The 20,846-nt window shown below is 34.7% G+C and overlaps 3 protein-coding genes across 4 annotated transcripts; 1 reads left to right on the top strand and 2 right to left on the bottom strand.

Annotated features, from left to right (window-relative positions):
* Nucleotides 1-234: 234 nt before the first annotated feature.
* On the bottom strand, nucleotides 235-4,044 carry LOC143553029 (cationic peroxidase 1-like). The gene is made up of 4 exons (XM_077043105.1): nucleotides 3,826-4,044; nucleotides 2,899-3,090; nucleotides 1,547-1,712; nucleotides 235-614 (listed from the first exon to the last, which is right to left on the bottom strand). Exons 1-4 carry the CDS (start codon nucleotides 3,871-3,873, stop codon nucleotides 235-237), a joined length of 786 nt encoding a protein of 261 aa, XP_076899220.1. The 5' UTR covers nucleotides 3,874-4,044.
* A 3,388-nt stretch (nucleotides 4,045-7,432) lies between these two features.
* Nucleotides 7,433-10,240, bottom strand: LOC143553012 (protein LURP-one-related 15-like). The gene is made up of 3 exons (XM_077043090.1): nucleotides 9,631-10,240; nucleotides 8,724-8,951; nucleotides 7,433-8,093 (listed from the first exon to the last, which is right to left on the bottom strand). The coding sequence occupies exons 1-3, from the start codon at nucleotides 9,841-9,843 to the stop codon at nucleotides 7,785-7,787; spliced, it is 750 nt and encodes a 249-aa protein (XP_076899205.1). The 5' UTR covers nucleotides 9,844-10,240; the 3' UTR covers nucleotides 7,433-7,784.
* Nucleotides 10,241-15,779: 5,539 nt separating this feature from the next.
* Nucleotides 15,780-20,223, top strand: LOC143552981 (uncharacterized). Of its 2 annotated transcripts, none has more exons than XM_077043069.1 (4): nucleotides 15,780-15,970; nucleotides 16,107-16,439; nucleotides 17,893-18,138; nucleotides 19,765-20,223. In XM_077043069.1, the coding sequence occupies exons 2-4, from the start codon at nucleotides 16,173-16,175 to the stop codon at nucleotides 20,188-20,190; spliced, it is 939 nt and encodes a 312-aa protein (XP_076899184.1). In that variant the 5' UTR covers nucleotides 15,780-15,970; nucleotides 16,107-16,172; the 3' UTR covers nucleotides 20,191-20,223. The 2 variants fall into 2 exon arrangements, with proteins under 2 accessions (XP_076899184.1, XP_076899183.1); XM_077043068.1 differs by having other exon boundaries at nucleotides 16,121-16,439.
* Nucleotides 20,224-20,846: the final 623 nt, after the last annotated feature.

Genomic DNA, 20,846 nt, shown 5'->3' on the forward strand with positions numbered 1-20,846 from the left:
GTTGTAGTTGATACATATATATAGCTATTTTAAGAAGCATACATGAAATTATGAAATAGAATAAAAGATTTTACAAAAATTTATTGGAAGAATATGTGTATACAGTTGAAAAATATTTTTTTTATTACAACACACCAATTTGCACAAACCACAACTTCATGATTCGCAAGAAAGCAAAAAAAAAAAAAAAGACGTGACCAACACATGAAACTGAGAGAGAATAACATTGGTCATTCAATTCTTTCTTCTGCAATTGATCCTAACTTGACCACGGGAGCCTGTTAACGGGCGAAGGTTACTCATCTTCACCATTGCACTCGCAAAGTCACTAGAGAATGCCTTAGGATTCGAACTATAGGTCCTCACTTGTTTGTCCGCGGAACCCCCATTAAATAACTCTTGGTCGGAATGCAATAATCCCCTCTGGCTAATCAAATCCTTAAAATATCTATTGTCGAAGGATTTAGCGGATGAATCTAGTGGTGAAAGATTGTTGTCACCACCACTCGAAGGACACTTTGCTCTCAATGATTTCGCAAACGATGAATTTATGTTGTCATTGTACACACGATCGCGGAACACTGTGCACCTTGCTTGGCCAATTGTATGAGATCCTACATAGATACATAGATGTAAGAAACCATGTATTCCTCACAAGTTACAACTTGAAAATTGTGTTAGTGATTTTAGTGTAATTAGGGATTAACTTGGTGATCAAGTTAATTGTATTATGAATTGGAAAAGCTGGGTGCGGGATGCACACTTATTTCAATAGTATTATAATTTAATCATATTGGTACGTAGAGCGAAGCCCCTAAGTAATGGGGGTTCCAAGGGGCAACGCCCCCTTGGTGGGGGTTCGGAGGCAACACCCCTGGTGGCGGGGTGGAAGGGGCGGCATCACCTGGCAAGGTCCAAGGGACAGCACCCCTGGCTGGAGGGTATTTCAGTGTTTGTGACATATATTGTTATATTAAAATACACATTAGAAATTTAATTTAATTAAATTTTGTATGTTTTATTTGTCACAAATTCCAGGAGCGTATTTTTTGATTTGAAATTCAAAATCAAATAACTGCAAAGACAGTTACAACTTCCCAACCCTGATTAAAAACTACCTTGATCATACGATAAATTTTCTGGTTCATAAAACTCTCTCAACCTCCATACTGATTCTTGCACTCAATCTGAGTTTTATCCGGTCAAAACATTTGGGAACCAACAAATAGTTTTGATCTAAAAGCGTTGTACGACTCTCAGATTTTCTTAAGACATACGATTTGTAGAAATCCCCAACAAACTGAGTAATGGGTGGCTAATTTTGTGACCGGTTTTTAATAGTCCCCAATGCCTAGTTTTCTAGTAGTACAATTGTCACTTGGTATTTTTACAAGTTATAATTAATCATCTAATGACAAATGAGCAATGATTTTTGTAACAAGTATCATGGTGGTTAGTGACTTAATTAATGTTGTTGATTTTAGTAAGAATGAAAAGTCTTAACCAAAATTTGATCAACGAAAAATGATAAAGTAAAGTAACTCACCAGAGAGAGCTATCATTTCTTTAGCACTAAAGCCTAGATTTGATAAGGATGAGATAAGCTCCCTAAGACTTGAAGCTGGTGACGGAAGATTAGAATTTGCATCACTAAAGCTTGCTCTTGTTGAGTCCCTTCTACCGAATAACACCTTCCAGCTTGGCCCACCAAGCTGAACTCAAAAGAAAAAGGAATCGTCGTAACACATCAATTAATGCTCGCATAAAACATAAATAAACATATTTTCATGATACCTAAGATTTTGTAAAACGAAATATTTTAATTTGTTGCGGCCAAAGAAGTTAAGTGGGTCATTCTTGCGGGTTAGGGGGCACGAATCTGACACGAACCCCAATACGACTCTAACCTGAAACTCGTGTGATCATGTCAAACATGATAACTTGGACACGGTACACATATTCATAACTTAGTACGAGCACAGCCTGCTTCACATGATTTTTTGTGTGCATATTATTAAGATTACAAATCTAAAAAAAAACAAATGTATATAAAATAACTATTTTAAAATTATGAATTGTGATGTCAATTTCTCTTTAAACTTTGGCATAAAATACTTAATCATTTAAACAAGTTTTTTTTTTAATAAAAATATATTTCCATTTTTTAAATCCAGTTACATCAGAGAGGCAGGTAAGTGGGCAACAAGTTGCGCCGCCACCCCCCTTTTAAACAAGTCAAATATGCATTTTTAAAAATCAGAAAAATCTATGGGTTAAACATGTCAAACTGTGACCTGTTAGATGATCAACCCAAAGTCCCAAACCCGACCAAAGCAGTTTTTCTAAACATTTTCATGGTTCTAAAGAAAAATAATCCGAATCTGTTTAGACTAAATGTAAGTCGGCGAATTTCATGTTGCACCATAAATCACACCCTGGCTAGTTGTTGGTCCTATTATATAATCGAAAACTTTCTTGTTGTTCAATACGAGCTAGGCCGGCCTTAGTGTATGGCAGGGTAGTCGACGGCCACATGCCCGACATCCCACTAGGCCCGAATTTTTTTTTAAATTATATGTATTTTTATAAGAAAAACAATATGTATAATCAATGTTTCAACACAATTACTTAACCATTAGCTTGGTTTAGTGGTAAAGGGGTATGAAATCTAATAAAAAGGTTGTGGGTTCTATTCATATTTTAGATATTTTTAAGCTTATTTTTATGCAAAAGTATTTTACACAACTCAACTTTCGCCTTTGGCCCAAAAAAATTTTCCTCTTCTCGGAGCCGGCCCTGGTTCACTATGACTTCTCAGGTTATTTTGAAGAAACAGAATCCCAATCCAAATATATTTAAGGTAGTGACTGTTATTTTGTGTTATTTTTTTTTACTTACAGCCACGACGGAATCTCTAGCAGCGACAGATAAGATATCTGCACATGAAACTACACCAGGACACTGACGTTCAAGTTTGGTTTTAATGGTATCAATGACGTTGAATCCTCTAATCGAATTTCGATTTGGTCCTGCTGTTTTTTCTCCCCTAAAATTTGAAGTGTCATCTAGTAACACAGATGCATCACATCCCTACATATTCAACAAAGATAAATAAGAAATGTTTCTTAAATTCAGCTTAATTAATTAAAACCTTATGTGCAAAGAAAATGAACAGAACTGTATATATAGAAATCAAGTATTGTGCATATAAACTTGAAGAATGTGACGACATACTAAAGCAACAAGTAAACACCGTGTGACTGTGTGGGTAGCACACATAGAATTCTCCACTAGAATATATTATGTTCAATTGGATATATAAGTTTTCATCCAAAAGTTGGCATGCAAAGTATTTAATTAGTAGATTTATATATAGTACTGTGACATGGAAAAGATAAAAATGATCTTTCACCTTTTTACATATATATGCACAAAGTATTTCAATAATTTGCTCTTCCTTTTATGCATTTAGATACGATAGATAAAAAAAACAAATTCAAATTGTTTGCATTTAGAAGGCATGAAATTATTGAAAATCGTAAGAATTTAGAAGCATATACGACTATGTGTTGTGAAACATGGTTAATTAACCAAAAGTGTTGTCACGTCGCTGTCACCTAGGCAGTGGAACATTCATTAATCTTCAATAAAACCACGTTATATAAGACTATGTGCTGCGGAGCAATATATGGTTAATACTACCTGGCCGGAAGTGCTAGATGGAGAAGATCATATACTACACTAGTACGTATAACAATACGACTCAACAATGACATAATTTTGTGAACAAAAAGGGAATGTAAGAAAGTTAATCAAAAGACTTGCATTAACAAAACAATCATGGAAATGAAGGCGAAGCAGGGAGGCTCCCATCCGAGCTTCTTTTGACACAGCTTCATTCACCGTCTTTTTTATAACAGATTGGAAATTGGGGCATGTTTTAGCATAGAAATTGGCAGATAGCTGACACGAACTAGTGGTGAACAAACCCAACAAACATAATGCATAAGTTAAAAGCTTAAATGAAGAAGAAAAGGCTGATAAAAGCAATATCAGCAATTGGCTAGTGTTTCAAAAATAAGTGTTAGTTGTGATACACTAAGAGTTTATGCATCATCTATATATAAGGCTGTTTTTTTTCTTTATATTTTGGCGGGGGTTGTTAAAATCAAAATCAGTTGCTTACATATGGCTTTTTCACAACTTTGTCAACTAGAACATGAGTTTTTACTACGAGCGCCTATTTGTACAAGTAATTAAAAAAAATGCTTAGAAACACTTAGCCGATCCAAGAAATTCTTTATTGTCGGTCCTAAATATTGAAATCGTTTGCGACCTATTATAAATGGTTGCAAAATATACAACCGCTTTGTGAATGTATTTTGGACGACCTCTATATGTTATACCATTATGATTTCAGTTGCAGATTTTGACCGCCTACATCTGGTCGCAATTGCCCGGTTTCCTTGTGTCATAATGACATTTGCTTTCATGTGAATATGCGATGACACGTTTTTTTGCCCTTTTAGTTGAACTAGCAGTACATTAGTTCACAATTCAACAACTTATAATTACTTGATTAATATAAAAAAAGCAGTTTGTTAAAAATTTAAACAACAAAATGTCATTTAATTTAAGTATTTAACGACATGCATTAATTCATGATCTATTCAAAAACTGTCCCGTGACACTAGCTAATAAACCAAACAACAGGGGTATACATTAATACTGATTTCTAAATTATACTCTACCTGTGTCATTTTCTTTTCAAGGAATAAAAATCAAATATAATAATTTAAAATCCAGCAAGATTCTGGAAATTAAGAACAATTGAATAAACACACATGTATTTAGGTGTCTTTAGTATTTGTTTTGGATATGGAAGTATCATACTGTGTGTTTTCGATATCAATGATTTGTTTTTCAAAGAAAATTGAAAATTCTATATGCTTCTCATCTCCGGGTGTATCTATTTTATGCATTTAATCGCAAACTGAGAAATTACACCTTTGGTCCTCACTACTCTTTACGGGCAATACGTGTGTGAACATAATCGCTAAATGATGGTTCTTGGCTAACAGGCATATTGTACGTTAGAACAAAATAAACTTTGGTGTATTTACTGTAATTGCTTATTTCTCTCGTATTTCAATTGTAAGATTGTCCATATAAATACAAAGTTTCTACCATTAGTGTCGGATGTTTTCCTATTCTTACACATGTTCTGTCCCACTCCAGTTTAACTGTTGAGGTGTAGTCCTTAGTCCTTACGGCTAACTGTGACAAAATCTGTAAATTTAGGTTTACCACAAGGTTATCCATGCAATTTTTCTTTATTTATACGCGTACGGTCTTATTCTACCTTTTGGATCTAGCGTACGTACAAGACCAAAGCGTACGTACATGCATGTATAGCTATAAACATAAGGAAAATTACTATTTTTAAAATTTCAACAAATTAAAGTTTTATTAAAAATCGTCAAAAGTACCATGCTAACCAAAATAATTTTGACTTTCCTTTTTCAAAATGGTGACTGAATTCCACCTCGGCTCATGACTTTTCATCATATGCGCTCATGTGGCACAAACTCCCCTTTTTATCTTTTGAACGATCAACGAATTCTAATCCACCACATCGGGATACACTCGTCTCCGAACTGAAGAAAATCCTCACCTAGAGCTGACGCCCGTGAACACTCCCAAAGACAAAACAGTACATTGATATAAAACTCGTTCAGTTCAAGGATCAAACTAGCGATCTCCGCCTATTCGCCTAGTCTGTCATTATTACCATGTGCCGCCAAAACTAGATTACGAGGGCACTCAATGCAGTAATTGAAATTGAGTCACATGTAATTGAATAATAATTTTATAAAAGACAATTACTTCCCTGTGTATGATTACACATAGTTTATATCTTATATGTTGTCCATTAATTTAATAAATCAGCAATATTTAAAAAAATGTATTTTAGTTAAAAGCGTTTTACATTTTTATGTTAGGTGATTTGTCTCCTCTCTCGGGACCACCAACTACCATTAACGTTTTCTTTTCTTTTGGGATCTTGTTTAATTCGTGGACAAATTTTTCATTAGTAAAAGTTTATTTCTATAACATATTAATTGATACCCTTCACTAATATATTCCCGGCCCTGGTTTGGTAATTAAAGGACATGGTACATGATGTATGAAAGTCCTATCTTATATGCTACGCAGTCCAAGAAATAAGACAATCTCACCAAACTCTTTTGGATGTCTTTTGCAAGTTGAGTATATTTTCTTAAGAACATTCGTAACAGGGCATTAAAGAATGCCAAGGTGAGCCCCTACACTCAGTGTTGCAAATATTCTGATTATGCGTCGATTAATCTCCAACTAATCACTAGTCTACACTTCACTGATTTTGACTAGTCAGCCAATTGTCAATTCCGCCAAAATCAGGATTTATCGGATTTTTCTGATGAGCATCTGGCAAAAAATCAGAGGTTTCCTGCGAGTTTCCGACCAAAATTAGCGGTTTCCGGATAGATTCCAACAAAAATCAGCGGTTTTCAGTGAGATTCCTGTCAATTTCAGCCGAAATGTATTTGTGTATGTATAAAACTGGAAATTACATATAAAAATGTGTGCGTGTTGTATAAAACTGAAAATTATACATTAAATTCCAATCCGATTAATCCCCACCACACCGCCCCACTAGCGACTAGAAATTTTTACAAATTTGCCTACACTATCCCCTGATCATTATTAGGGCATTTAGGGGCGTGAGCACTTCTACAATAAAGCCCGATATATTTTAATCGAAGTGGTAATGATTAAAAATACATTAATGAACATTATCTATTGCATAAGTTTTTGACTAAAAATATTGATGATGTGACAAAAATGTCACTTACATGGTATTAACCATTATACATGACCTAAAAGTGAAGGGAATGTTTCACTTTTCAATATGAAACTTACAATGAAAAGGGTTCAAACATTGATCAAACAAATGAACAATACACATTCCATTAAATTCCACGTCTCTTTATTTTTGTATGAATATTAACAAATACTAAAAAAAAAATCTTCATATAAATGTTAATAAGAATAGGATTAATAAAAAATAAAAATAAAAATAAAAAAGAGAGACTTTGTTTCAAAAAGAAAAAAGAGACATTTTGGTTAAGCCTACGACCTATCTGACTGGTTAAAGTTAGCCTACAGATCTATGTTGCGAAGTCTGTTAATATCTATAAACTAGTCTACCAATGGACATATGCGCTCTTTAAGCTAAGTTAAGATTCTAATTTTGCTGACTTAGAATATGTGACGAGTTCTGATTGGTTTAAATTAGGGATTACAGATTACAAAGGACTTGTATTTTGCAAAAAAAAGAAAAAAAGATTAGTCAAACATGCATGACTATTTTGGTAAGGTGTTTCGTCAAAGAGTGAAAGTGAATATCCAATTAGTTTTGAAAGTGAAATAAAAAGTTTACTTATTTTGATCATGAACCATTTTGTCCCGTCACTCCAACTAAATTTGCCACCTCTAAACAACAGGATTACATGTCTAATTCTAAGCATACCACAAATGAAGGTTTGTTAAGTTTCTAAATGTATGTTACATGATCCATAGTAGTAGTTAAGGCATACCTCAAAATTTTGAGACACTAATCCAATTTCAATTAGTAGGATAAGATTCTTTCCTAGAATAGAGAGAGATCATACAAAAAATAGTATCATTGTTGGATTTGTGAACATTCACCGTCTTATAAACAAGGCAAAAATAGAAAAAGATTAATCGGAATCATAATCACTGTCATCATCATATTCTTCTTCTTCATCATCTTCGTCTTCCCCTTCGTCATCATCCTCATCATCGTCTTCTTCCTCCTCGTCATCATTATCCTCATCATCATCCTTGATCTCCCTAGTACCACCACGCTTCTTCTTTCCCTTAATTTTCTTTTTCTTACGATCCTTGTTAACCTCATAAAGAATCACCATGAGGGCGACAACCAGTGCGTAATCGACATTTGGAGACACTGATATCCCATATGTGTCTTTATCAGACTCGATGCACGCATCAATATCTTTATTATGCATCTGCATTTTATTACACCTAACCAAGGATTATTAATAGGGAAAATAACCAAAATAATCATCTTGACCAATAACAATAACAAAATAGCCATTACTTTTTTTGTCTTACAAAGATATCATTTGACTTTTAGTTAAGAAAATGCTTAAGTCAATCAAAAGTTTTCACAGGCACACACTAGTGCGCTAGTGCGACAAATTTTGACTTGGTGCAACAAATTTTCATTTAGCGCAGGAGAATGGATTTGTTGTGTCAATATAAAAATCTGCCTCGCCAAAAGACTACCGACTGATGGATCTTAGAAAAATTTCACTTTTCTTGAAATGACTCTTTCCATCTCCTTGCGAGCTGACATTTGAGTTGTCTCTCTCTTCTCGCTTTGTCTACTTAATGCCTTCTATTGAATCGATTGGTGTCATTGCTTCTCTTGGTGGCAGGCCGGATACTTGTCAAGTATTAGTTTATTTGGAAACTTTAAAAACTTAAAGAGTATTTTGTCAAATTTATTAGTAAAAATGGTTATTTTGGTGTTTTTTTATTAATATCTAAAATGGCCAGATTGCACAAACCTTATTATGAAATCTATTGATCTCATTATTAGTTCCAAGTAGTTTGGTATATCTAGGCTATGTTACCTGGGCAAGGATGGTAGATCCATCATAAGAGTAAACTGTGCAGGATCTTTTCTTCCAGTCTCCGGCAACCTTATAATCACCAACACTTTCCTCTTTGTTGTCTGATAAGAACACACTGAGTTCAGTACCCCGTTGAATCAACGACGTCTTCTTGGTACTAAATATCAAATCTTTTGCACTTGTGCTATCGTTTCTGAAAGCTTGCCACCTTCTATGTATGCTCCGGTGCTACACAAATGATAACACCCTATCAACCTCTCGGGATTGCTATCATAAGCTACGTTACGGTTTGTGAGATCATGAAAACTTGTAAGAAGAACATGTAAAACTTGTAATGTGTTTTATTTGTAGGTGGTTTAAAGACGTGTTAAGCATTTCTAGTCAATATTTAGAAAGTTGTACGAATATGTGGTTCGCGCTACCTATGTAGCGAACTAAAGGAAACATGACAATATTTGTTTAGGTTCGTTAGCTTGGCAAGCTCAAGCCAACAAGTAACTCTATTGACTCTACATTTTCATGAAAAATAAGTTAGTTTAGGTTCGCTCGTTTGACCAGCGAACTCAAGCCAGCATCGCTCGCTACACTGGCGAACTCAAAACAATCTTTGTTGGATTTCTTTTGAGTTCGATCATAATAAGTGAAATACTTAAAAATATTTACCACATCTCTAAACCATCTAAAACTTTGATGTCATATTATAAATGGAGATCAAATGTGGTGTTACCCAAAAACAAAACAAAAGCACAAACGGTTTTTATGGTTACAAACTTACAATGTTAAATCACTAATCCAATTAACCGATCAATTTCCTCATTCATTATTTGTTAATTTACATATGAAAATACAAGAAGGTATGAAAAAAACTAGACATAATTAAGAACATAATATGAATAATCAAATGAACCTTTTTCTTGAACGTTAATATCGGGATTTCCGATGCATCAAGCAAGACATGTCGATCATGAAGGCTAAAGTTAATGTCTTTGATTATGAAGATGACATTGCCATTGACATCGAGGACACAGCTGAGATGGCCGTCGGCAACGGTTAACGACTTTCGGACAATAGCTAGATCGACCTTGAAAGATGAAAAGTATCTCGGGTCCACCACCATCATCGTTGCAGCTAGCTGCTATCTTATGTAAACGATGGTGGAGCATGAACCCAGGGCCTGTAAGATTATGCACGTACCGGTGTGGATATTGCTAGCTGCGAATATGCAGGTTCATTTCCACTGGTGGACCGTTTTCTTCTCTTCAAAATTCTATTTACTTTAGAATTTTATTTTTATTTTTTTCTTTGTGTGCATCTTGATTTGGCAATTAGATTTCAATAATGGGCTATAGATAAATCATGGTTAGTCCGATATTCCGGGAAAATATTCTCAATTATTTTTCTAGGTCATTTGATTGTAAAAATATTGTGTATGGCTAATAATGTTATAGAGCCTTGCTCGAGTGTTGAACCTGAACACAACCCATCCTAAAATCTTGTATTAATCTAAATGATACAGATTGACCTGAACACAATATACATGTACCATTAGTTTAGGAAAATAATTGCATAAGTGTTCAATGTTACCACGAGATTGAGCGTAGTAGTAAATGCACTTGTCAATGACAAATGATCCTTCCATTAGTCATAGTGACAAGACCAGTGAATAATTGGGAACCGAACATATGGATATAGGCATGCTAGCTCTTTAGACCATCTCCAAGGCTTTGACGTGAAGAAGAATCATGGGCGTCCGTTTTATATGAGAGAGAGAGAGGGGGGTGTGGAAAAGGGCGACACTTATAAAAAAAACAGTGAATGAGAGGAGAAAAAAAGAACACTGGTTAAAATTTTTATCGTGTGATAGTGATAGTCTTGGAACCGAAAGAGGGTTATCCTTACTGTTATTTGTGTTCAATATATACTTACATGTATATTTTTTTTTTTTTTTGATAAAGAAGATCAAAAGGCTGATCATGCATATATTTTTAAATATATGTTAATTAATTTGTTAATTTCTAACCAAGAAAGTGGAAATGAGACATATATATGAGTATATGACACATGGACCAGGGAAAGTCCTGGCAACTTGCTAACTATACTTCACAGTTCACCACTTGTGCTTAGCGTCATATTTTCATGTTGGTCAAATTGGTCGAAAAATTCTTAAGCATGAGACAAATGTTTACGAGAATTATATTAATGTCAGAAAAAATAACAATAACAAAAAGCTGATCTCATAAAAGAACAAGAACTATCCTAAGAGTTCTTTTGTGAACCTATTTATTCTTAAATATAATAATATACATTTAATAATTGTTACAGCAAGTGTGATTTGGATGGGTTCGCAATTTGTGGTTGACATTTGTTCTTGTGTTGTTGTCTTACTAATTGTTTTTAGCTTTTATGGGTAAGGTAGCCCCGCTTGTGTCGGTTCCAAGTCTTGAAAGATTTTGCCAACACTTTGGTACGTGTTTTGTTATTTCTTTACAATAAACACCAAAATTTGTCATTTTTTACCAAACTTCACAAGATTTTAAAAAAGTTCATTTATATGATCTTTCTCGTGAACTATTTAACTTTATTATCCGTGTTTCCTAGTGAAACAAGTATTTTGTAATTTATTTATTTTATTTTGAAATTTGATTTTTAATAGTATATATCAAGCAGTGTAATCAGTGTCACTTATATTTCACTCTAGTTGTTAATGACAATATTACACTATAGAAAAAGTAGTTCATCTACCCCTTACTTTCATTATATATTGACATATTGTTTTATAACAGTAACAATGGTAAGTTGGTAACTACTATTACTATTAACAAAGTTTGAATATGTATTTTACATAATTTTTTCTTATTAAAAGTAACAGTAAGACCCCTCATAACTAACATCTCTGGCATCGTCTCTGACTAATATATATTATAAAAATGATTCCTGATTTCAATTTAAGTTAAATAAATATTCCAACAAAAACAAAAAAGAAGGATCGAGATACGCATGATGATGAAAGATTAAATAATAATAATAATAGTACTCAAAAATATTGATGTTAAAATAAAAAGATACTAATGAAGTTAATTTCCAGCTATATAATTAGGCAATTAGCCATTAACAGAAGATAAACTTACTAACCTGAAGAAGTGTAGTTTAAGTGTGTATGTAACTGACCATTTTGGACAAAGGGTTCGGTGGTCATGATGGGGGAGCTGGGCACATGAACCACTAACTCATTTGCATGCACCAGAGAACTGAAGATGGGCTAGCTTACTTGTTAATTTCTAGACTAAACCAAGACATGCGTACTGACGTACATGATACATTTACAAGCTGGGCCATGGTTTGATTGAACCATGAGCCATAGCACAAGATCATCAAACCTGAGAACTGGTGTATATATATATTGTTGAAATTGAAGTGTAGTTTTGCATGGTGAGTCCGTGATGCACGTGCCCTGCTTCTCCATCTTGATCAGCACCCTCCTTAATAATGAGTGTCACAAACCCTCTGCAGTACTCGCAGCTCACTTGACAGGCTTTTTAGTATCATGATATATATAGTGCGTTTGAATTAAATAAGAATTACTTATAAGATATTCAGTACTTATTTTACTCTGTTAGACTATATCTGTTGTGGAACATGGTTAGTTAACCAAAGGGGATGTCATGTCGTTGCCGCCTAGGTGGCAGGGCATTAACTAACTAATATGTAAATCATGTGTAGTGAAGGGGCTTTAACTAACCAAGTTTATAATCATTTTTGTTTTTATAAATATATGGTTTGAATTAAAAAGGTTTATTCTCATTGGTTGAATATGATTGTGGTCCCATCACCTTGAGCCTCTTTGCTCGTTAATCCACCAAAACATCTACTTAATGTGTTGCATAAACCACATTTTAGACCATGGCGAGGCTTTATGGGGACATGGGTTCCGTCCGTCCCCCCTCCTCCCTTCACCCGTCCCAGTTATTTATCAATAGTGTATATTTACTCATTTATTCCGAAAGTTTTTATACGTAAATATATATAGTGAAATTTTTGAGCCCCCCATCCTGTGTAGTGATTATTTATATAATTTTATATACGCATTGAGTCCACTCTCTGCGTTTTCGTCCAAGCGTCGCCACTGTATGTAGACTTTTAAGATTTTATAAACCAGCTAAATAGTGAGACAACCTTGCCAGCAACGGGGCAGATCTAGCATAGGTTGAGGGAGTTACCCTCAACTTTCTTGGCGTAGTACATTTTTAGTGAAAAAAATTTATTTATTTCTTCGTCGTTTTATTTATCGGCGACTCCTAAACAAGATTTTTTAAGCACACACTACCCACTTTACTTATCGAGCTGTCACTGAAAAACAATGATTATTGCATTACACTTCTTAATCTTCAATAGACCGTGGTCTTGCTGTCTCTTTAGGCAGAGAATTGGCGATCTTAGGTTGAATCATGACTGTGGGGCTGCTGCTTTTGATCTTTTGTTTGATGCCACGATTAGTGGATTTTAGCAAATAGAGCTAGGCACCTATGAACATCTATAAACAGTTCACCTAATCTATATGTTTAGATATTTAACATTATTCAAACAAATATTTCATAAAACGTCTAGTTTTAACTAAAGAACTTTTGACTAAACAACTGGATTATGATTAAGCGCATAAAATCTGAGAATCTTATTATGGATTTGGATTCTTAGCGTATCGACCAGCCGTGTTCTATCATGGAATAGTGCATTAGTGCTCTATTTACTTTTCAATTAGGTCTTCTGTATGTAACCGAATTATTGTTCTAGGTTACTATATATAACTAGGGGTCCATTGCACCGAATGTAGTGGGGGCGTTTTAGAGAGTTGAAAGCCCCCAAAACGCGCAGATAAAGGGGGGGGGGTGTTGAGATGTTTTGGGGGAAAATTTGGCTTGAGTGTTTTGTAACCTTGTAGGAAATGTATGGTGGGGGTTGACTTTTTTCAGGCCAATGAAAAGGAAGGTGGAGCCATTTTGGAGCAAAATCACTACGCATGGTCTTAGCCATACAGTAGTGTGACATTATTCATCATCTTATGCAATAGTCAAAGTATGCCTAGTAAGCCTTATAAACTATGGGTTTTCATTGCTTGATTTTGTGACTCAAGTAGAACAAAAATACCATTTGACTTACATTTCAGTGTTATGATGGGTTTAATTTGGATTTCAGTTTTTTTAGTGTCATTTGTACATTAAAATGTTAGGAAAAAAAATGACTCGATATAATGAACATAGATTTGAAATTTTGGGCCTAAGTTTTTGTTGTTAAATTAACTATTAGTCGATTATTACATATATTAATTTCTTATTGATTATTTAAAATCAATTTTTAAGGTTATTTATGTTCTTGGTTTGATTTGGAATTTGGTTGATGCAAAAGCAAAACCGAAACGAAAAATCGGTTTCTTACAAAGCATAAAATCAAATGTCTTAATTTCCGTTTTTTCAGTCGATCTAGTTAGTCGGTAATTCCGGTTATGGTTCGTTAATTTTGATTTCATTCACACCCCTATTACCAACCCAAACGAGATGTCTTTGGTTGTGGACATGAACGCATACGAAGTCCACTAGACATGCTAACTCACTTCTAGATTTCACTTCGTGTAATGACATTTCGCATACATGTTGCAAAAGCGGACAAAACTTTGAGATATGCTCGGTTTGTTAAAAGTAGTTGAAACTAGTATTGATGCTGTTATGTTAATATTGGGTAGTGAGTTTAGTGTATAGTGAATTTTAATTAGGTTGTTCTCTATGGTGGGAGTATCGAAGCCCCTCCACAATGCCACGTCATAGGCACGTAAGAAACGGGGCTTCGAAGCCATTCTCCATAACGTCCCGCTATGGTTTAAAGCCCCTTTAGCGCCCTATATATACATATATATGTATGTGTGTGTGAAATATGAAGAGAGAACGATGCCCATCGTTGTGAAGCCCCCCCCCCCCCCTTTCGGTGCCCTTGGCTCCCATAGCGTGGAGCCTTAGCATTACATAGCGTTTTCTTTACATCATAATAAATCAAAGTTAAACCTGATGTACCGGCTGTTTAATGGATTTCTCCACAATGAGAAAACACAATTTTCTCCATTGCCGGTTTGTCACAAAACATAAAAATTTGGTTTCCACTTTATTCATTGGTGACTTTCATTAAAACTTTTGTGACGCATCAAACTAATTGTAATTGTAAACTATCGCCTTATAATTTTAACTTTCTGCATACAAATATCTAAAATCTACATTTTTACTGTGTTGACTTTTATGGTTGACTTTTATCAAATTATCGTCGACCATGTTTACAATCGCCATTTCCCACTATCAACAACTACTAGAAATGTTGCCATTCATACGTAAGTGTGGCATTGAATATACGTTATCTCAATATCGCACATTTTCACATTCCAACTACCACTATCTTATATCTATAAATGTTCAACATTACACGGGCAACCTACTGCTATACTACAAGGGCGAACCTAAGCTTGTGTTACAAGTGTCGAACGTCTATTGTGAGATGAGTTTTCTAAGTATTATTATAGTGTAAAAACCGGATCAGCTAGTGTGAGTATATAACGATAGCCAACTGAGAAAACTTCCGACTCCGTGAGAAAATTTTGTGAGTCCACCACTACGTATACTAGCATTATATATTTTGTTGTTTGATACTTTGATAAATTTCGATGAATTCAATTGGATCGTTATATTCAAACACCACATCCATGATGTGTTAACGACTCTATACGGCTCTTATAGGGGCTATACGATTCATATAGCCCACACATGATTAACTAAATGTACGCATGACAACTTTTCTAGTCTATACGGGTTGTATAGCCCCTATACGAGCCATATAGACATCAAACACTTGACACTCTTCATCACAAAAGAACAAAATTTTGCAACTATACGGCTAGTATAGCCCCCGTAGGAGCCGTATATGCGGATATGGAGTCCAAATAACCTATATGGTGTGGGAATAACCTATGTTATACAATTAAATTTTCTTTTGTCAAGAAATGAAAAAATGAGGACTTTTAAAAGTAAAAAATAATATCGAAGGACTTAATATGTAGTTTAACCAATTTTAGTTTTTCATTTTATCACTCTTATCTTGTTCGCCACCGGCCACTGCCGTACACCTCAACACTCGAACTATATCTCCGGCCTTCCAATCCTCACCGGCGTATATTCTCCGGCAAGCCTCAAATCACTAATTTTGCTTCTCTGTCGGTAATTTCTGAAATTTACTTTTTTGTTTTTCGAATTATACAATCAGTTTAATTAGTTTAATTTAGGGTTTAGAATTAATTTGTGGTGTTATAAAAATAAGTTAGAAATAGATGAAATTTAGTGGTTAATTTCATAGTTTGTTATTTTCAGGTTTATTTGAACAAAAGAACTTGCATTTAAACCTGTTTTTGAATGCCATACAATGAGTTATCTTCAAGTCACTGCGGTCCGGCCTTCGTTACGGGTACCCGATCAGTTTAACACACTAGGTAGATCAGCTATACAATGCATTGCTCCAGTGAAGATAGTTAACCATCATAATGCGCTAAAACCGTCAATTGGTTCGTCAAAGAGATGCACAGAGTTAATGAAATGTAACACGTTGCATAAAAGGAGTGCGTATTGCTATCAACAGTGTACGCCTGTGTGTTCGTTTGGTGGCAAAGAAGATTCCAAGAATGGTAACGAGGTATGATATGTTATCCACGCTTTGTTTTGTTTCGTGTGCTGGTATGTATGAAATCTGCAACAAAGAGTATTGTGAAAATCGAACGGAGAGCTGAAACTATATGGAGGTGGAGGCATATCTTTAATAGGTTCTTTCTGATAATATGTTTGGTAATCACTAAAACCGGTTATATGACTTATATAGTTATATCAGCATGTATATTGTTCATATTGGATGATTTTGAATATGAATTACTCTAGACTGGCTTACAATAATATACATAAACCTTAAACCACCGATATATCTGATAGTTATAGGGTCATGCCATTGGTACACCGCCCCCAATTTTATACATTGGGCACCTGCCACATCATACGGCCCGTATGATAGGGCTAAAAACGGTCATATGGGACTTTGTTAGGGTCACATCAGTCATTTATTAGTAAGAAAAAAATCAAATGGGTTGTAACCTGTCGCATCATATGGGCCGTATAATAAGCTAAATTGTCATATGGGACTTTGTCAGGGTCACCATTTATTTACTTGTCACTCAAAAAATTTAAATGGGCCGTATGAATCGTCACTATGTCATACGGCCCATATGTTCGCTTTCTCCATGTCATACGGGCAATTGGCCATTTTTTTCATTTTCATGTCATACGGCCCATATGGACCATGCGCTTATTGAATCGATTCTTTTAATGAATAGATCCGATCGCAACTTCGAATATGGAATTCAAAGGGATCAAATAAGAAAGGCTACTCTGAAGCATAGAACTCTAATGAAATATACGGTCAAACCGACACAGGTGGGTAGGTAGAGAATACCTAGGGGGTACGATACGTAAGTGGTGTTTGGATAGTGTTTCAGTTGTGTTTGTTTGGTTGTCCCCTGGTTATAAAGTTGTGGTATATATGTCAATCATGCCTATAGTTTTTAGGGTAATGTGTAATGCAATTGAATGATTGAATTTTTTAGAGAACCTTGAATATAGTCATATACATTTGACGACATGTTAATATGGAAACTGATACGTACCCAACTATTAATGAGAATTAGTAGGAGAATGTGTAGTGGGAAGTTAAGTGAATAACCATCATTAGAAGTAGTATTAGACTATCAGTAGATCGTTTGTTGTTTATTAATGGTGTCGATGTTATTATTATAAAATTTGGGTTTCTTAACCTTGATTTGGAGAATTGCCATCTCGAATTGGCTAATCGGAGATCAAGCCTGTCTCGAATTTGTTTAGTTATTTTAGTTTCAGTAATTTAGATTTCCGGTTTCTATCAGAAACATATAACATAAGTATTTAAATTACTAATATTATTTGTTAATCTTTAAAGAAAGGTTACAATATTATGGTGTGCACTCCATACGTTATGATAAGTTAATCAAGTTCATGTCGTATGGTATACTGATATAGACATGATACTTGTGACTACTTCTATTTATATTTATTTTTTTAAACAGGGTGGTTCTCCATGGAAATCTATTGAAAAGGCTATGAGTAGTTTTAAAAAGGAACCGTCTCTAGAGGATGTATTGAGGCAACAAATGGAGAGAAAAGAATACTATGATGGAGATCCACCTGGTGGTGGCGATGGCGGTGGTGGTGACGGTGGCGGTGGGTTTGGTGGGACAGATGATGAAGGCTTTGATGGGCTCTTGGATGATATACTGCAAGTGACATTGGCAATCCTTGCGCTTATCGTTCTGGTAATTATTTTATGATATTATTATTTTATCTATTCTATTTTTTAAAATTGTCAAGGATTTTTTTTAAGAGTTAAAAGTATGGTCAACAACATTAGGATTGCTTAAAGTGAACATGTCGATTCGGTTATGTTTTATTTTTAGCAGGTCAAAGGTCAAACAATCTGAAGCCCACATATAGTATTTTTAGTGTTCACTAATCACTACTAAAGTACGCACTCAGAAATCAAAATTATTACTGTAATTAGGTTTATTTAGATTAATTTATAAGTGGACAAAAAGTTTTTTTGGCCAGCCAATAAGGGTGTGCTTGGGTCAATTTGGATCCGTTTTGGGCTCAAGTGAAACCAAAAACTCCGTTTTGGTGTTTGATTTTCACAATGGGTTTGGTTTATTTGGGTTTACCATTTGGGCTTGAAAGTTTTGGGCTGAAAATCATTGAATTTGGCATAGAAACGTTAGGCCTAAACTTTTTGTTAGTTAATTATTAATTGATTATTACACATTTAGAGCTAAAGGTTTTAGATTACACCATTTGCTAATTAGTGATTGATTGATTATTATACATTTAGAACTAAAAACTTTAGGCCTATTTCTTTTCTTTTACTTCATCATCATCATCATCATCATCATCATCGTACTCAGTATATCCCACCAATAGCAAAGCTATGGTAGGGTCTGAGGAGGGTAAGATGTAGGCAGCCTTACCTCTACCCCATAGGGATAGAGAGGCTGTTTCCGGTGAGACCCCCGGCTCGATAGTAGTTTTGCATCAAGCCTTGGACATAAGGCACATGGCACTCAATCATCGGGACACCGGCTGATCGGTGCATGTACCCTTATCTTTCAGCTATCAACGCCACTACATGATGCCTGATTAACCGTCCGTCACTTCAGTAATTTAAATACATATATCAACATTATATATAAACTAATCATATAAAATTTGTATATTTCTTCTTTTCTGTTTGGATTTTTCGATTACCGGTTAATGCAAAACCGAACCGAAAAATCGGTTTTTTACAAAACACAAAGTAAACCGTTGGTTTTTAATTTGGTTTGGATACTTTGGTTCGGTTACTGTTCATTTATTTAAATGTGTTTTGTTCGTTCGTTTAAGTTCGTTCTTGTTTGTTTATGCATTAATTTAAAATGTTTAGGCCCTTTACAAAATTAGTTTACTCTTATGAAACTAAATACCACTCATTACAATTTAGTCTGGTTTTATTAATATTTTAGGCTGAACAATTTGATGTTCACGTTTATTTTTAATTAGTGTTCGTTCAGTTATGTTGGTATATCTATCTTCAGTTATGTTCATTTATGTTTGTGACCCGTTCATTTATACTATAAATGAACACGAACAAGTTCATTTTTTTAATGAACTAACATGAACAAGAAAACCTGTTCTTTTAATAGTTCGTGCTCGAGCGCTTGTTCGGTTAAAGTTAACGTACGAACAGGAACATGCCCCATACATGTTCATTTGTTTCATTTACATGCCTAGGCAAAACAGTAGGGCGTGCCAGTTGGGTAATGGGTCAATATGGGCTCACATGGGTTCGGGTCAAAAGTCAAAATTTTGTGGGTTGACCCGCTAACACTTATTTTGTTATTGTGTGTTTTCAGTACTTGTACATCATTAGGCATGACCAGCTGAAGCTCTTCATAAGATATATCTTCGACTTTATATTGGGAAAAAAAGGTCCTCGTATCAGGACTATAATGTACGCGTTTGCTGAATTTTATCAAAAGTTTAGAGCAACGGTCCCATATGATCCGTATTGGCTAGAAAAAGCTATAATTCTTACTCCTACATGGTGGGATAGCCCCGAAAAGTATAGGCGTGTGCTTAAGTTATCTGATCCGTCTGATCGGGCAATTAAGTCTTCTAAAAGAAACTTTTATAGTGATAGTGATGAAATCATGACTTCTAGTGACAATGCGTATGAGGATTCAGACAATGACAATGAGAATGATAGCAAGGATGACGACGACGATGATGACAACAACGCCTATAATGCGTATGGTGAAGACGATGACGAAGACTTCTAAAACAATGGTATGTCAATGAATCTTGTTTTTCTTTTAATTATTTTTTGTGTACTTGTCATCTTTTTTGTAGCCAAATTTTGAATTAATATGTTGTTCTAATGCTCTAGTTTTGGGTATAATTAGAGATGCATACCCACTATAATGTCTGTCTCAAAAGGGTCGGTAATTTTGGATCGTGATAGTCATTTTAATTGAAGAAAGTGCTTTAGAAGAAAATTGCGGGTCATGTAGGGGTGAGTAGAAAAAATGATTAGTTGAGTCATGACAAACTGAAGTTCGAGATTTTACTGGTACGGTTGTTTGGTTTGGTTAAGCATTTTCTATGACCAAAAACGGTATGGTCGTTTGGTTAAGTTAAGCATTTTTTATAACCAAAAACGAACCATTAAAATAAAATTAGGCCCAGTCTAGTAATGGTGGTTTTAATAGTTATTTATTTATTTTGGCTATATGGGTATAATTTGGTTAACCAATTAATCTAGGTACAAATGGTTCATGTTTTAATAACCGAAATAGGGTGGTTATGGTTTTCTTGTAACCAAAGTATTTGGTTGTGGTTTGATATTAGACACTAACTGCACTGACTTGACTTATGCTCACCCTCACCAGTCGTGTTAATTGTCACCTACAAACTAATGGCCCGGCCCGAGTGAGCG

Source organism: Bidens hawaiensis, unplaced genomic scaffold (genome assembly GCF_021521415.1).
Source record: "Bidens hawaiensis isolate Kalapana, Puna unplaced genomic scaffold, B.hawaiensis_p1.1 tig00017066_1, whole genome shotgun sequence".
Lineage (NCBI taxonomy): Eukaryota > Viridiplantae > Streptophyta > Magnoliopsida > Asterales > Asteraceae > Bidens > Bidens hawaiensis.

Excerpts from the sequence above, each read along its gene's own strand:
- LOC143553012 (XM_077043090.1), bottom strand. The coding sequence starts at position 9,843 with ATGATGGTGGTGGACCCGAGATACTTTTCATCTTTCAAGGTCGATCTA. Across the intron at positions 8,952-9,630 it reads TATTAACGTTCAAGAAAAAG|CACCGGAGCATACATAGAAG; the intron begins GTTCATTTGATT and ends TCATTTGTGTAG. Across the intron at positions 8,094-8,723 it reads GATCTACCATCCTTGCCCAG|ATGCATAATAAAGATATTGA; the intron begins GTAACATAGCCT and ends AATAAAATGCAG.
- LOC143553029 (XM_077043105.1), bottom strand. The coding sequence starts at position 3,873 with ATGGGAGCCTCCCTGCTTCGCCTTCATTTCCATGATTGTTTTGTTAAT. Across the intron at positions 1,713-2,898 it reads CTAGAGATTCCGTCGTGGCT|CTTGGTGGGCCAAGCTGGAA; the intron begins GTAAGTAAAAAA and ends TTTTGAGTTCAG. Across the intron at positions 615-1,546 it reads AGAAATGATAGCTCTCTCTG|GATCTCATACAATTGGCCAA; the intron begins GTGAGTTACTTT and ends GTATCTATGTAG.
- LOC143552981 (XM_077043069.1), top strand. The coding sequence starts at position 16,173 with ATGAGTTATCTTCAAGTCACTGCGGTCCGGCCTTCGTTACGGGTACCC. Across the intron at positions 16,440-17,892 it reads ATTCCAAGAATGGTAACGAG|GGTGGTTCTCCATGGAAATC; the intron begins GTATGATATGTT and ends TTTTTTAAACAG. Across the intron at positions 18,139-19,764 it reads TCCTTGCGCTTATCGTTCTG|TACTTGTACATCATTAGGCA; the intron begins GTAATTATTTTA and ends GTGTGTTTTCAG.